Raw genomic sequence first — 17692 nt, 5'->3', positions numbered from 1 at the left:
AAACACTGCACCATTGCATCGCACCATGATCTGTCACAAAGTATTCATCATTTTTGTGTTGCAGAACAGCTAATACTCATGGCTTTTACATGTCTGAAATGCACCGAAAATGCCACAAAATGACACCATTTCAATAGCCAAATTTTCAAGTTTCTACAATGGAAGGCCGCGGCCGGCGTGACCACCCTCCTCATGACCACAAGCTAGCCTTTTTACAGTGTCGCGGAAAAGTTGATTTTGAAATTTCTCATTCTGATTTGAGCTTATTGCTGTTTCACTGTGCCGTAAAATTTTAATCTTTAGATAAAATTAAATCACATCATTGTCAATACAGAGAATTTGAGACGTTATTGCTTCCCCAGATAATTACTGATAAAATATCCAAATGTCTCGTATTTTGGCCTCAGATGTTTTATAAATTCCCTGGTAATGCCAAAACTATCAACCAAAATAGTGTACCCCTTCCAGGACCATCATAGACTCAAGTAAACTTTTCACTCCATAGTGTACTCGGTTTTGTATCGTACATTATTTTGTACAAAGTTTCTTTCGTCCATTATGGCCCGGGAGGCGGAATACCATTTTCCCGTTAATATTGAATTATTAATAATTCTTAAAAAATAATAATTATCACTTTTATATATGTTCTGGCATTAAAATCAAGACTGGAGGTTCATGAATTTAGAGGAAGGCCACAATTTCGTATGCAAGTTTGGAGGAGAGTCACCATTTTCAAGGCAACCAGTTAATATTTCAATCGCACCACCTGCTTCTGTTAATTCTGTCCTTATATTACCCTATGTTACCAATCAAGCATACCCGTGAAGCCATCTCGACATGACAAAATGTCTCTATAAGAATATTCGAAATGATTCTAGCTGTACAATTATTTAGTTGGAATTTTTATATGTTGATTATCACGACACATCTAGTAAGATTTTTCGAAAATATCCTTCATTAATCCGATCTGTAGATTATTTAGTAGGAGTTTCCTTTAATTCGACGATTTGAAATATTACTATTTTTGTGGTCATATTGCGGTTTGCCACGATCTAGAGAATCGTTTTGATAGTGGGCCGCCACGAAACACAGTCCGCTCTTCAAGCATGCGCACCGTAATCTTTTGTAAGGAAACTGGCGACAAGTTGCCTAACGAGTTGCCTCGTAACTGTTCCAGTCGCGTCGCTTGATGCGTTGCCTACCGCGTTGCTCGTCGTGTTGCTCGGCGAGTTGCCTCGTGTAACTCGGCCTTAAAAATTGTTCCAAGTATTGAAATTCAAGATGAATGTGTAATCAGTTCCTCAATAAAAACAGAGGCCCCAGGCAATGAGTTTCAAACATATTTTATTATTATAACAACATATTTCTCATTAAAAGAGCTAAGACTGTTTTAGGAAATGATAATAAGCAAAACTTGTAGAATCAAATGATGAACTATCCACTGTGTTTAGTTTTTACATAAACTTTATCATATTTTCTCCAATAGGAATCATTTACGAGTACAACGACATGAACTGACTGGACAATCTGCAATTTCTGATTTGTCACTTCGTCATGTCTCAAAAATGTGACACTGTGTGACTTGGCATTTAAGTTTAAATTTGGCCCATTGCCAAACTGTGAAACATCAGCCGCTGTGAAGCCTAGCCTGGTAGAATTGTTGTTCACTTTTCAAGAAGATTACAGTGGGCTACTTTTCACAGGTAAAAACACAATAACACACATGGAAGTTTTGTTCAGCTTTTGACCATGTTCTGATGAGAAAATAGCACATAGAGTAGACGTGCACAACCAATGACATGGATTAAAGTCTGAAAGATATGAAACAATTTCAGGAGAGTGATAGCCAAAGATGAAAATTAACAGGCATCGCTAAAAAGAACTAATTTGAAACTAAGTAATAAGTTTGTTGGCGTTTTTCTGTTAGAAATAATAAAAAGCAAAACTAAATTAATATGAAAGTTGTACAGTGTTTGAGTAGAGATGACAGACAAAGATAAATGTTTGTGATTGTTTAACAAAACCATATATTAAGCATACAAGTGGTCTGCTACTATTGTGAATGCACTGCAAACAGCAAGGCAAATGGCTACTATTAAATGCTAGATTCCCAGTTCATCGGGAAGTCAGTGCAACATTACAACTTATATTACTGACTATGTAGAAAATATACCAGGAATCTCAGAATATTGTTATACCATAGATATTGAAACAACCTTTATGGCAAAACTGTACAATAACATTCCTAAGACTAAAGCTATATTAAACATCAAAAAATATCTTGGGTATACGGCAGTGGATTTTGGATACATATATACAGAATAACATATTGTAATGACATACTTGGGTAACATGAAATTGTAAATATCATGGCAGCTGTGAATACATTGTAAAATCAAATTCAATGCAAAAAATATATACTTGTCAATTTTGATTTTTAAGTACAGCTACATGAAAAAACCAAAGGCAGCTGTAGTAAGCCATGTAGCCACTAAATATAGAACTAGAACACATAACACAATGTCAGAACATAGTACCAATAATGTATTTCCATTGAAGGCGCATATCAACACCACCATTAACTACCATTTCTGACCCAGAAATGTAATTAGTAATTTTTGTGAATCCTACATGACATTCACATCCTGGTGCTTCCACAGGTATGAATCCTAGTTTCTGAATATTCTGGTCAATCTGCCACAGCCAGCCGCATTCATGATGTTATGCAGCACATTACCACAGGAACTCACTTTCAAGCAAGTCTGCAGTCTCATCACAGGAAAATGTTGAAGTTTGAATACTACATATCGCCTAAAATACTAGGATGAAAATGGTGGATTGTTAGGTGTACAGTTTGGTATCAATACTAGCCCTTTCACAAATTAACAATTTACTCACTTGACACTTACTTTCTTAATTGTGAGGCATAAATATACAGTCAAGTGCGTCAATAAAACATGGTCAAGTTACAATTACAGGGCCAGTAACGCTAACTTTTTGATGATTTTTTTTCACTATTTTTATTTTAAATATCAACCATAATTTCTTGTTCTACTCACCAAAGCATGTGGATGTACAATCATTCAATTTGTCAATTAAGCCTGTACATGTGTAGAATGCATTGTTATCGTTGACAACGTGATTTTCTGGTCGAGACTAGAATTCAAATGTCAACAACAATAGTGCACTTTACATGTATAGATTCCATGTGTAGGTGTTTTGACATTCTTTCGGAGTAGAAAAAGAATTTTTGCAATTGACACACAAAATAAAATCATGAAAAATCATCAGAAGATAGCATTACTGGCCCTACAAGTGATAACAATGCGACAGCGGTATTTCTACATGTTTTCTTTGTCAACAAGAAGGTCAATCATTCGTGCTGGTGTATTGCCAGCACTTGATCTCTTGTTCTTCACTTGATTCTGCGGTGTTCTTTGCAGCGGTATGTTTGTTGATGCTTTCTTCTGCCAGAGAACCTTGGGGGAGCTTGCAATATTGACCACGGCAAGAGGAGATCTTTGTGGAGATGATGTCATGGCGATGCATCTGTTGACAGGTTTGATATTGTCACTGGTTCTCTTTGGTTTTCTGCGCAATGCACTGCTTGTGTGATCTGTGAAGCAAGAAGGACTATACAGTAAGACACTGCGCCACCTAAGGTATAGATGTGTTGATATCAGTACAAATGTTGAACATCAATGAAGTTCTAATACAGTTTGTGTACAGATTTTGCTGAGTTTTGGCTTGTGGCAACCATAAATGTCTTGTGAATAGTTATATCCGATATGTATTGAAATTGTTTGATGAAATTTAAATTTTGATACTACCTGCACATATGCAAGCCACATAAATTTTGCTGTGGAAATCTAAACATGGAATAGAACAGTTTCTTTTCATCTGTAGTCATCTATTAGTTCAAGATTAAAATCAAGTAATCAAAGGTCTGGGACCACATCTTTCTGATCTGCCAAGTACATGTATGACTATTTTCAGCAGATGATGTTGCATTACAAAAACAACAAATACTGGCATATACATGCAAATAACTAACAAATAATCAAAATAAGAACATAAATAAGTTACTCATTAGTGATGAGGATAAGTTGAATTTTGGTAAATTACCTGCAGATAAATTCATAACTGCGGTATTTTCTTTGGACAGATCCACAGACAAAGGCAATGGTCTTTGTTTCATCTCAGAGAGTTCCTTCTCATACTCTGGTGTGTTTATAAGCTCTAATCCTCCCATTGCTATGATTGGCTCCGGAGCTATTTCCTCTGCATCTGGCACAAATTCATCCTCGTTCTCTTCTTCCACAGATGGAAATACTGATTCTTCATTAATATTTTCCACAGAGGTATCTTTAGCTGTGTTTACTGTAGCACCAGTGCTGTCCTGGTTGTCAGTTTTGGACTCATCAGGTGATTCAGCTGTATTTACTGCTGCCCTTTCTAACACTTCCACCACAATCTGCTCTTTATTGGATGTACTTGTCTTGTCTGGACTCTCACTGCATGGTGTGTTGTTTAAGTTTACCTCTGATACATCATTTTCTTTTTCAAATTCTTCAATTTGCTTCTGGATCTCAGCCACAGTTACTGCAAAAAATACAAATTAAATAACATGATGAAATGGGAAGTAAATGATGTCACTACCAAATTGTTTGTAAATGCAATCCGCGTTAGCTTGATGCCTAATTCCCATATTTGAACTGTTTTTATATACTGGTATGTACATGTATGTTTAGTCACTACCTGACTAACATAACCTATTTCACCGGTAGTGATGATGAATCTCATCTGATCTCAAACTTTCAAATAGTCTGGCAATGAATAAAAAAACGTACCAATCAAAAGAATGGCAAGCCATGACTTTGCATGCCACAGCTGTGCATTTAAACCTTAGCATACAAATGTAGTCATTTTGTTTTCATGTCATTTCCATTGCCAAACTCTACGAGAAGTGCATTTGTTTATCTGTCCTTGACAAGCATGCTGACAACAAAGACGAAGCTATTTACTGAGCACAAGAAATCACAAAAAGATTAAACTTAAGAGAGGAGTTACCAAAATACACACCTTTTTGCCATGTCTTATCTACTACAATTGGCGTTCTGATAATATCAGCTGTTGGTGATCTTGGATCAAGGACAACTTTATTCTTCACAATCTGGATGGGAGTTCTATCAATGCCACAGGAAGGAGAACGAGGATCTACTGTCTCTTCTTGTAGTATTCGTCTATGAACGATTGGAGTTGCTGGTTTTGATGTCTCCTCTGAGCTCTCTGGTTTACTCTCCTTGCCACCCATTGTTTCCTGAAATCAATTAAAAGTGAAAACATACACATCAATCAATTACCTGGAGGGGTTTTCAGCACACCTGAAGAACAATCAACCCACCATATATGTATCTACTTTGTACTAATCAGTGCTTGCCTGAGGGTGCCTTTCTTGATGAAAAAATTCAAACACACTCTCTAAGATGAATTGTTGTGTAGCTCAGTATGGGTCCAGAGTTGTCCAGTCTTCCCACCAAGGCAGTGAATAGGTTTCTTTTGGCAAGCAAGATTAGTGAACACAAAGAAATGGCATTTAAATAGATTTGGTTCAAGTCTGTGATTTGTGAATGTTTGAGTGGGGTGAAGGCGATGATTTTCCATATGAAACATGTGAGTGGTTTGAATATAATGAGTGGGGTGAACGCTATACAGGAGTTTCTCCTGGTGAATCCTGGCAGAAACTAACACACTACTGCATGGACTCAAAGGTAAATGTTGGATCACCTCGAAAACCTGACCTGCCAAATTTCAATTAGGTTTGCATAAAATAGAGGAGACACAAGAGACACTGTTGCAAGTGATTTTCTTTTTTAAAAATTCACCGACTGATCACCGACTTGATATAAGTCTAGAATTGTTTGTATTGTAACTTGAGTAGTTAACTTTAATACCACATGAATTATTAAGAAAACCAAAAGAAAGTCCCTTTTAGTTCGCAACCAACAGTTTGTCCACTAATCTTCAGTTGTCCTGTTTTTTGGGTTTTTTTAAACACTTCAGTCCTGTAACATTAGCTCTGCCTTGTAGGGTTGCCTATTGTGACCGGCTGTGCTTCCGGTCCTAAAACCTCGAGCTACTGTACACCATGGCATGGAGCTACCCCATGGTTGCTTGTACCATGGAGCTAGTCCGAAGGGGACTCCCTCCCCTGCTAGCTCCATGCTTGTACACAAAATGACAAAGGATACCCAGGACCTGTCACCATTAGTGATAAAAGGTTTTATAGGGTATCAAATGAATCGTCTTTGACTAGCAATGCCAACCAATTATTATGCAAATGAGATACCCGAATGAAGTCAGTTAAATTTGGGTCACATACACCTGAAAAGTGAAAAAATGACAGCTATCAAACAAAGTTTATGCACGACTTTATAATTATTCTTTCACTGTATTTTGGGCGCATATGCAATGTTTACAAATTGCACCATTACACCCAAAAATGACATATTTGTTTTTCATGTGTAAAAGAAGCTATTTCATTGCATTTGTAGCATTTCTATGTCTAATCCCATTTTGAGTATGAATCCACTTGGATTATACGCAAAATTACGCTATAAAAATATGATAAAGGTCAAAGGTCAAAATTTGCCAATCACATCCTGTCTTTAAAAAGCCCTTTCATTGAATTTCACAATTAATTATGCATGCCGCTGTGCATAACTTTCACAACTAATTATAATTTGTTAGTACAACAGACGTAACCATAGAGGATGTATGTCGCAATGGCACCACTATGACAGGTTTGCACCCACATGACATGCTCCGTGTGCGCGCGTACTTGCAATGTTATTTTCCAGCCTATGTATATGTTGTACACGGTACTTTCTACGCGGCAACTATAAGTTATTCAATAATTCATACAAATTTATCACTTATTGAATGTTTCACTGCAACTTTGGCAGGTAGCCTTTTTTCATGAATTTACGGAATGACACGGTGGAATTTGGGATCGGAAATTAGGTTCAGCCTGTTCGAGTAATGGTGATGCCACGTGTAATTTCAAAACACGCGTACTCATGGCGTGTGAACTATAATAACATTATGAACATTTCAACTGCTAATCTCATTGGAAGAACTTTCCTTATCTAGTCAATATACAACTGGTACATGAAATTGATAGTCAAAACTAGCACTTGAGTCGCCAACGATGGCAGTACACCTTCTCAGTTTCACACTAACAGCCATTCTGGTAATCTGATAAGTGAGGTCAATTTTATGTCAGCTTTTATACCTCAACCCTGCAGCGCCCCCACGTCAGTTAGCATTGCTACAAACTTTGACGATTTACAACCACAACGTACGCCGCTTAGAGCTCTCTCGCTGAGAAATATCACAAGAAACGTAGTCTTTTAGACTGAATAGCTGGCAAAGTGCAGTACCAGACCGTTCGATTACAGTCCGTGTACATCATGAGCTCCTTTTTAGCTCCGTGCATATGTGATGTAGTAATACTAGTATGTACGGTACCTCCATGGGTACACGGACTGTACGCGTGCAGTGTAAATCATGGCAGAATATGAACTTCAGAATGTGCACGCAACAAGAGTTACTACCTTTTCAGTTTGATGTATTTTATATACCAAGCCTAAATAAAGCCTAAGCATCACTGTTGTTGAAATCGTTTGCATTTGTCACACCATGAAAGACAGGAAAAGGGCATGAAAAAAGCCTTACCGAACAAATATTCTTCCACCAAAGTGACGCTACAGCTTTGTTGTGGATGAAACACCGAAGGCTTTTTAAATTTGCCGCTGGAACCAATCAGGTGTGCGTTTGGGTAGCTTTTGTAATCTGCTACAGTTCCATTGATTGGTTAGCATTAATTCTCGTGAACTCTCGCGATAATTTAGAGGGTTATATTTTCAAAATGGCAGCCGTCGAGGTTCTGCATGCTTTCCAAGATTCCGTCAAAATCCCACAGGGCGGAGATAAAGTCTACAAGGATGAATGCTGCTTTTCTTTCGATAACCCGGTAAGTACTTAAAGAAGTATACAGTTAATCGAAAGCTTCCCGTACAGTCATCAGTGGTGCGCAGTCGACCATCTTCCGGGTTCGTTCATTCACAATTTCACTGATTCATTGAGCAGCAACATCACTGATCGTGATGCATGGTATTGACAATTGATATCACTTCTCTCTGTCTTCCATCCTGCGTGACGGGGATTTCTTGCTTGCGGTTGTGGAAAATCAGAATGCAGTTGTATTTTATTTATGGAATTTTGATCAATTTATATCAAAGTATTCGAAATCATTTTGAACATTGACTCCGATGATGGAGGTAGAAATGAGACCGACTACAAATCAAGTGACTCAGTGAGATTGAGAACAGAGTTTAGTTTGAGTTTACTGAGTTTATTGAAACACGGTACTAGAAAAACGTAACCATTGACCGTGTCTATATTATTTGCAAATGTTCTCAATTAGTTGAGCCTGTTCACCCATGTTTTTTTCCAGGTAAAGCTTATATGAAAGCTGTAATGGTGGAAATCATTCATGATTCAGCAGTTTCTGTCATTTCCTCTCAGTTCAGCATTAGTGTGAATATAGGGGTATAATGGTTAGAAAGTACTAAAGACAAAAGTCTAGGTCACGTTTATCCAGGGCTTCATATGATTGTGCACACGTATCATTTGATATATTGTTTGACTGACATGTACAAATATTAACAGAAACCCATAGCTGTGATATTGCAGTGGTTCTAGTACGAGCGTAAAGTTGGCGTCATCCTCATCCTCATCCTCAGCCTCAGGTGACCTTTCTAGCTGACGCTGAAAATGACGCTACTCAGCGCGGCAGCGTCAGCTTCAGCGTTGTATCCGAAGATTGCCGAAGTTACGCTACCCGATGACAGATAAATGATAAAATTCGCCCGTAACTTATGAAAATAACAACTCCATTCTTTCTCAACTTTCTTTTGAATCGTTAAAACTGGTTCGCAGGTAATTTTTAATCGTTAGAATATCTCATACAGGCTAGATTTTGGAAATGTTCGTAATTTTCAGTCCATGGATCCATGATGTGTTTGTTGGTATCCTCTCAACTCTTGCGTTAAGATTTTCCAAAAATTGGTGCAAAAAGGTATACATGGTCCGAAATTTGTAAAAATCGCCACTATGAGAGGCGATATGAAAGCCCTAATTATTCAGAGGATATGTAAAACAATTAACTTGTAGAACTATGACTCGGGGCCTGAAAAGTCAACGCCACCTTTGAACTTTAAATTGAAATTAAGGGCTGAGAATGTTGCGTTGTAACTACATCGTGAGAAGCAGAGAGTTTACTAAATATTATGAAATACAAACCCAACTGTGTTTTGATTAACATTTACAGTGATATGAAACTTGGAGCACATTTTTAAAGTCGTTTTTTACACTTACCATTCCATCAGACGCATTCGGGAATAATCGGATCTGACGCCGGTGAAGCTGACGCTGTAGCGTCATCCTCATCCTCATTTTCGCGTGACCCCTGAGGCTGAGGATGAGTATGAGTATGACGCCAACTTTACGCTAGTAGTTCTAGTCTCAGCTATCGAACACGCTTGGGTCAAGGGTCACCGCCACATTACCGCTGCGAGCCAACCCATAGGCTTTTTTGTAGTTTACTACGACACCGATCGGTGTCGCTGATTTAGCTTGCAAAATAGTAAAATAGATTAATCTTTGAATAAATTAAACCTACTGTATCACTGACTATCTACGACTCATTGGTACTCCTGCTAACTATTCTGACTGTGACAACATGTATTTTTGTCCGTTTTTCTGTGAGCCTTTGACGGTTCCTGCTTGAATTTGAACTTTTGGCCTCCAACGTATTCAGTGCATTGTACTCGCAAGCGGGCAAACAACACAGAAACTGTCGACAGTTCATGGGAAAATGGTTGAAAATACATATTCTTATCGTCAAGGTAGTTAGCAGGCGTAGAGAATGAGTTAGTCAATGATAAAGATGATACAAGTTTATTTATTCAAAGACAAATATATTTCATTATTTTGCGAGGTAAATCGGCGACACCAATCGGTATTGTAGTAAACTACCAAATCAGCCTATGGGTTGGTTCGCAGCAGTACTGTGATGGTGACCCTTGACCCGAGTGCCTTCGATAAATAATTGTCACTAGCACCATTGCGATATCACAGCTACAGAAACCTAGTGCCTTTGAAACAGATAGCAACTTTAGGAAATGGTGTTCTCAGTACATTGATTTATTGAACACCTGTCTACGTACAGAAAGTTACAATAAGTGCAACAAGCTGACAACAGAATTATGTTTTGAAATTCTCCTTGACACTTAATATTGTAGTAATGGGTTGCAGGAGGTCTAAGCAGCAGAATGCTTCAAAACACATCTGTATAGACAGAGTTTCATTTCAGTTCAGCTCATGACACATTTCTTTCTTACTTTTTTCTTCAATGACAGGAATCAGACACTGGGCTATATGTCTGCATGAACACGTTTCTTGGCTTTGGTAAGGAACATGTCATGAGACATTTTCACAAGACCGGAAATTCTCTCTACTTTCACCTGAAAACAATCAAGAAACCAGTAAGTTTGAAAGCTGTGTGATTGATTAACAATTTATTGTATGCTTAGCTTGTGTGCTGTCTATCTTTTGAACACGGACATCTGTCTAGGTAGATTGAGATTCATAGAGCTGCGCTTGGCACTTCAATCATTTACCATACATGTTAATCACATTTTGTAGCAAACTTTGCACCCATATATATTTCGTAAGTGGGTCTAAGCAAAGTATTGAAGACAACACAGATTTTACAGTGTTCTCCACTGCTTGGAAAAACAGAGGGTCCACCGATTTGAATAATAGTGTATAACTTGCATATTCTTTTGTTATGAAAATGCATTTTCTTATATTGTTGTTAACATATCAATAGTATGTTCCAAATACTGAGGGTTGGCCCACCCCTCAAAATCCCCTTGTTGAAAACCCTGATTACCAAAACCTAATGCTATGAAAATACATCTTGCAAAGTAAGCCAACATAGAATCAGCATGACAAGTGACTAAAAATCTACCTATTGCAGAAACCAAAAACAGAAACTATAGATGATCCCCCAAAGAAGAAACCAACCAGACTTGCAATTGGTACGTTGAAGATTTCACTCATTTGAGCACAGATGCCATATGATTTCTTTATTTTTAATTCATTTCAATTAGAAATTGAAAGAATGCAAAAGTAAATGTAATTAATACAGGAAAAACATGTGATCGATCACAAAATAATTAATAGTCAAGTTTCTCCAATGCATGCACTTGATAGAATCCCTATATGTGCAGATAACAATCCTCTTGTGTGTAAATTTTCAGATCTCTGAATTATGTGGATCATGTGGAACGTTCAGTGTGTTTCATGATAAAATATTGTAAAGACATTGTATTATCAACCCAGTATGACATAGCTAATGTCAATTTCCAGCTTCCACAGGTGGAATTTACTTAAACTTTGGTTGATAGAGGTAGACAATGATGAAAAAGTATGTTTGTTGGCATGATTCATCTGTTGAATTAAGAGCTTCCGTCTCCAGTAAAAATATCATGGAATAGACACTCACGCAGGTCTGTGAATTCTTAAACAATTTTTTCCGATTCGTTCCAGGTGTTGAAGGTGGTTTTGATGTGGAAGACGAGCAAGAATATGACTATGAAGAAAGGAACTCTGTAGTGATCCTACCAGATTTTGCTGATGTGCCGTTGCCAAATGCCAGTATTCCAGAAAAGGTGCTGATACTCAATAGTATAGTTTGACTTCTACAAATTTGTACTGTTTGCTTTGTTGAGCTACACAAGCAAAGCTCACCTTCTTAACATTGATGTACAAAATAGGCAACACTATATTAGTTTATCTGAGAAGTAGAGACTCACCACAAAGTGAGAATCCCAAGCCATCTCCTCAATGTTTACACATCCTTGTTATCAAATTACTGTAATGATCAGTATTGTACAGTTTATTGAAGGTATTCACAAACTGAAACTCTTGTGCAGAGGCACCGTGCTGAAAGTATTGATCATTCATAAAGGTGGTTAGCTAACAGCAAACCAAAACTAAAGGAAAATAACTATGATGATAAACTGTGTATTATAAAGATTAGTACATGAACTTCGTAAAGAACTAGTAGAAAAAATTTCAAGAAAATAACGAGAAATGGACACTTACTGGCTTTTTTACAAGAATGCAGCAAGATTTCATTTTTACTCGCACTCAAACAGTGGGAATTTGTTTTTTCGCTGGAATTTGTTTTTTTCGCTGTTAATCTGCGAGAAAGAATAATCATGCAAATACAAATTCTCACATCACAAGAATTATGTTTCTTGCAGATTCATGGTGAGAAAATAAATTCTCTCTCAATGACCGCAAGAAAAAATGAAATCTGGCAGCATTCTCACAAAAAGCGAGAAAGTGCCATTTCTCGCTATTTTCGCACACGTTTTTCTACTTCATGTCTCTTAGTTTAGTATAAGCTTACAATCATATATGATGGTGTACGGTGGAATGTCATCTAAATTACTGTTTGACTCCCAACAGATTCAGCTTTGTATTGCTGGAATACTATCAGCTGAATCTGCCGCCAGAAAAGAAGAAATCTCAGCCTGGGATGGAGAGAAACGGATTGTATCAAAGTGAGTTACCTTCCATCTGTGGTATTTGCTTCATGGCAATTGCTATCATCATAATTGCAGTTCATGACTCTCAGATGAGAAAAGCATATTCTGTGATTAACAATGATCTGGTAAGAGCTGTGCATAACCAACATGAGTAATGCTTTTTCCCAATTTGCATAAAATATGAAAAAAATCTTTACCAGCAGTGCTTGTTTAAGTTCTTGTCTGAATATTCGTATTGTTATCTTCAATGTCATAGCAGTCAGTCTAAGAAGTAGACAGTTTTATTGGCCATAAAGCTTTTAATTTCCGTGATCAACCATCTGAATATCTTACAAGTCACAGCACATCTTGAGGTAATTTCAACATTAATGTGTCCATATAATGTAGTGTAATGTGTAAATTTTAAATATTTTCAGACATGCAGCAGACTTGGTACAACACGACAATGGCAAGAAAGTTCCTCCAAAAGGTTGGAAGTGTGAGATGTGTGACAAGACAGACAACCTGTGGTTGAATTTGACAGATGGTAGTATTTTGTGTGGACGTCGGTACTTTGATGGCTCAGGGGGTAACAACCATGCCCTGGAGCACTATGAGAGACACAAATTTCCTCTGGCAGTCAAGTTAGGCACCATTACTCCCAATGGCGCTGGTGAGTAATCAATACATGTATGCACTCACTGAACAGTCTGGTCTACATTATTGGTGCAAAAACAGAAGGTCATAGTTGCCTATCCGCTCTAAAGCCGTATTTATCACTCTGTTTCCAAAAGGTTTGATTACAAATGTCAAATTGTATTTGTGAAAATATAGAATATGACATTTACATGACAATATAGATTTAAATTGTGCTTTAAGTCTTAAAACTAAGTTATTGATATGTATAGGCTGAATATCGTGTATTTACCATGCTGTTGGAACTCAAATAGAAATTGCTATCGGTACATACAACAAAATTGCCACATAGTGACAGCATTTGACATTTTCTCCATAAATTTTAGATGTCTATTCATATGATGAAGATGACATGGTTGAAGATCCCTACCTTGCACAACATCTGCAACACTTTGGTATCAACATGATGGCAATGGAAAAGGTAACTTCAGCTACCCAGTTTGTTGAAATTGCCTCTCAGAATTAACAGGGAAGAGAATGATCAGGAACCTAAATGAAATTATCAGGCTTCCTGCTTGGCAAAGATACTGAATGACATAAATTTCAAATCTGTCATCTGTTGGGCTATCCTAGGGTCGCTGATTGTATTGTTGTGGTCAGCTTATGTGTATTCTGCAATGTACCATACATATTATTACGTGGATCATTATAAGTTACAAGTTTAGGCCATTTCATGCCTGCTTTTCTGATAACCAGGAATACCATAGCTCCATAATTTCACTAATAGCACAGAATAATCCTGGATCTACTTTATAGTTTCAAATACTAGTTCTTTTTTGAGCCTAGTATCTGCAACTATATTTGAACTGAATAGAAGGTATTTCAAAGTTGTATTCTGTCGCCAGGCACTATTAACTGTACGTTTCTAGGCAGTCTAGTATCAGTTGACATGGATTGTCAGTATTATGACATGTGCTGTGTATATAAAATGCAAAAAGCCGAGACAAATGGAATTTGTATCACTCAGTATAAAGGCATTTACAAAATCAACAAAACTGTTTGATTAATGCTGCAGTGGGGATGGTTAATGGCATGTGTAGTGTACTTCAGGTGGTCAGCTGAAGCAATCACGTTTCGTAATTACTTTGAACAAACCTGACTACAAACTCTGTTTATAAATTTGAATCCAAGCAAGGAAAATGATTGCATGTTTTTTTTATATTTGAATTTTCAGACAGATAAGACAATGACAGAGCTTGAAATAGATCTGAACTACCAACTCAAGGCAGAGTGGGATACTATTCAAGAGGCTGGTAAAAAATTAACACCACTCTACGGACCAGGTTATACTGGTATGCAAAATCTAGGAAATAGGTAAATGTAATAGCAGCTGTTGATAGTGATAGAATTTGAAATAATATGAAGTGCCGCGTTTAGATTGATATCTGACCGATACATGACTAATACTCTGTCAAAACAGGGATGAGGCCAATAAAATATGTGAGATCATGGTGTAAGTTTTTAACTCTTATACATGTTTTAATTGGGGTGTTTTGTGTATTAGTATGGAGTACAAAAGAGGAATAATTGGTTACTGCATGGCAGTAGGAATGATTCACATGTTTTTGATAGAATTCCAATTCACCTTGTAGACAGAAGTTCAGTGCATTGTGTTTCTACATTATAGAATTTTATTTTCCACTTCGCAAGCAGTACCTAGACTAAACATGACAGCTGAAAGAGGTGGCATATTTTGTCTCGCTACTAAAATTTGATTTCTTTGTTTTGTTTTTACAGCTGTTATATGAACTCTGTTGTACAAGTGTTATTTTCAGTGCCAGCTTTCATTAAAAAGTAAGTATATTTCAGAAGTGACATTAGGGACCATGGGAGAACATTTTTGTCAATCAGGCTATTAGCAAGATACATATTGCAATCATCTGAAACAAGAATTCTAGTTTCCTGCCCCAGAAGGGATTTTGAAATATTATTCCCCTATGATTCAGGGCTAGGGATTTGTTGAAGACAGTCATGTCTTACAGTGAACACAAGAATATCTCAGGTGTCCCAGACAGTTGTCAAATGCAACACAGGATGAACGATATAGTAATCATAAATGGTTGCACAGCTTGAGGTTTGTAATGTCATGTAAGACCATTTTGATTGTACAGTCTCAATTTTTGGATTTATACACGAACATGTACCTCTTGTTTGTTAATAGATATGCTGAAAGTGCAGAAATCCTCTTTAATCAGTCATCAGCAGACCCAACATCCGAGTTCAACACACAAATGTAAGTCTAGTTTTATCGTTACTTGCTTTAGAAGGAATGAAAGCTTGCTCAGAATAGGATACTCTGTTATCAGATACATGAAAACACATTGGTTTTGACTAGTGGCAATAATCAAACCAGGTGTTTTCTAACTCCGTTTTGTTATTGGTGCTCATTGGATGAGAGACTATTGAAGAAATTTTTTTGTGGTTTTTCCTTTTCATAATTACATCAGGTAGATATCTACTACAAAGGAACCTTCCAGACAGGTTTCTCAGCCATTTGTATATCCTTCCTGAAATCTCTTACCAATAATTTTTTTTATGTTCATGATGTTGTCATTTGTTCATAATTTAAGGGCAAAACTAGGCTATGGACTGCTGTCAGGAAAATATTCCACCAAACCTGTGACAACAGAAACGGAAGAGACGGAAAAGGTAGGTTGTCTTTTCATGGATGATTTCAACATAGAAAGAATTCAATAATCAAGAAGATTTTCGAGATCATAATATGATGAGAATTAATTGTGAAATAGAAAATCATATAAAGTATCCATCATGGGGGATGTGTGTTGGAGTATATCATTTGTAAATTGTAAAATATTACGAGTGAATTTCATTACACTAGTGAAGACTTGCTAATATCAGATCCATTCCACTTATTGATTTTAGGCACAGGATGGTATTGCACCCAGAATGTTCAAATCTCTGGTTGGCAGAGGACATATGGAATTCTCAACAAACAGACAACAAGATGCCCAGGAGTACTTCTTACATCTCATCAATATTATAGAGGTAGGAAGAACAGAACATAACACTGTTTTTTTTTTTTAAATAATTTTGAATATGGACTGTCCTTGTAAGGGATTTCAATAAACCCTCTTGTATAGTAAATATTGTGTTTTTGTAGCATTGAGATTATTCCTGCATGAAGCATTTCAATTACAGTTTACCCAGTGACTACAGCAGTATCCTCAAAAGACACAATGCACAATGAATGTTCCAGGACACAACACAGCCAGTCATGTGATGTTCTGAAATATGCAATTGTACTTGGAATTCACACAATTGTTAAAATTAAGGGAAGAGACTTTATTTTAAACAAACAGCTACCAGTGGACAGCTGTACTTACAGTCATGGAAAGACAGCTTCAACAACAAAGACTTTGAAAATAAGCACCGTGGCATGGGTTCTGGCAGAAAGTGTGTCCTGATAGGCGCCCTCATGCAGGATTTTGAAGAAAACTTTTGTTTTTACATTCTAACACCAAAAGTAGCAGCCACTCTATTCAATTTATTTACATATTATGTCAGAAGTGCTTAGTATGTTTTGTCTCAGTTTCTTGCAAGGCAGTGTGAGACAGCTTGTAGTACTTTAAAATGAGTGTTATTAGTCACAGGATGTGCTTCTTGTTCTACCCAAAAAGTAACCATTTATGCTGACCAAACCATGGAATATTCTCTTTCTACTAATTTTCCCACTGATCAAGATTACAAGTCACCAAAACTTGTGTGAGTTCTCTCTGAGACTGTGTGAGACGTATTAGTTGTGACATCCATCATGTCCATTTGAATACATTATTCATCATTACCAACTGTGCATTCAGCTGCGTAATTACTTTTTTGGCTTTCATGTTTTCAGAAAAACAGCAGAGGAACGACCAATCCGTGTGACTGTTTCAAATACAAAGTAGAGGAACGTATCCAGTGTGTTCAATCAGGCCAAGTTAGGTATACCAACAGAGATGATTACATGCTAGCATTACCAATACCTTTAGAATCAGCCACAAATAAAGGTAAATAAATTTCAACTTTTTTCCGACAAGAAGCAGAAATAGTTACAAAAATCAGTTTGATGTCAATGAGAATAGTTGCCAGATCAGGGACATGACAAAGGCTCCCCTTTTACCATCAAATTGTGATACAGAGTTGGTCCTTTATAGGGGGAGGTTGGGATGAAATAGCTAAATGCATGATAATAGCAGATTTGATGACACCTAGGATGGCAAAAATGTGGACCAAAATGCAGTGATAATAGCAAGAGTTGATGACACTGGAGATAGGGAAAACTTTGAAATGCGTGATAACTTTCATATGGCAACTAATGATGGTGAACATGT

General features: G+C 37.0%; 2 protein-coding genes across 2 annotated transcripts in view; one reads left to right on the top strand and one right to left on the bottom strand.

Moving 5' to 3' along the window:
* Positions 1-1327: 1327 nt before the first annotated feature.
* On the bottom strand, positions 1328-7859 carry LOC139136776 (cell division cycle-associated protein 3-like). Its single transcript, XM_070704603.1, has 4 exons — positions 7738-7859; positions 5083-5320; positions 4126-4602; positions 1328-3616 (listed from the first exon to the last, which is right to left on the bottom strand). The coding sequence occupies exons 2-4, from the start codon at positions 5312-5314 to the stop codon at positions 3342-3344; spliced, it is 984 nt and encodes a 327-aa protein (XP_070560704.1). The 5' UTR covers positions 5315-5320; positions 7738-7859; the 3' UTR covers positions 1328-3341.
* A 17-nt stretch (positions 7860-7876) lies between these two features.
* LOC139136772 (ubiquitin carboxyl-terminal hydrolase 5-like) overlaps positions 7877-17692 on the top strand; it is a 19900-nt gene continuing 10084 nt past the window's right edge. Inside the window, 13 exon segments of the mRNA XM_070704599.1 lie at positions 7877-8035; positions 10485-10610; positions 11108-11168; positions 11680-11801; positions 12607-12701; positions 13103-13338; positions 13688-13782; positions 14536-14675; positions 15099-15155; positions 15523-15594; positions 15932-16010; positions 16245-16367; positions 17215-17368. Of these exon segments, the coding sequence (XP_070560700.1) occupies positions 7931-8035; positions 10485-10610; positions 11108-11168; positions 11680-11801; positions 12607-12701; positions 13103-13338; positions 13688-13782; positions 14536-14675; positions 15099-15155; positions 15523-15594; positions 15932-16010; positions 16245-16367; positions 17215-17368 (1465 nt within the window). The 5' untranslated portion in view covers positions 7877-7930.

This window comes from Ptychodera flava, chromosome 7 (genome assembly GCF_041260155.1).
Source record: "Ptychodera flava strain L36383 chromosome 7, AS_Pfla_20210202, whole genome shotgun sequence".
In the NCBI taxonomy this organism is placed as follows: Eukaryota; Metazoa; Hemichordata; class Enteropneusta; family Ptychoderidae; genus Ptychodera; species Ptychodera flava.
The sequence above is the reverse complement of the archived record's forward strand: the minus strand, read 5'-3'. Positions and strand labels throughout refer to the sequence as shown.

Bases quoted from the DNA above. Each gene is read 5' to 3' on its own strand.
- LOC139136776 (XM_070704603.1), bottom strand. From the start codon at position 5,314: ATGGGTGGCAAGGAGAGTAAACCAGAGAGCTCAGAGGAGACATCAAAA. The intron at 4,603-5,082 runs GTGTGTATTTTG...TATTTTTTGCAG, and splicing joins AGATAAGACATGGCAAAAAG to TAACTGTGGCTGAGATCCAG. The intron at 3,617-4,125 runs GTAATTTACCAA...CTTGCTTCACAG, and splicing joins AGTTATGAATTTATCTGCAG to ATCACACAAGCAGTGCATTG.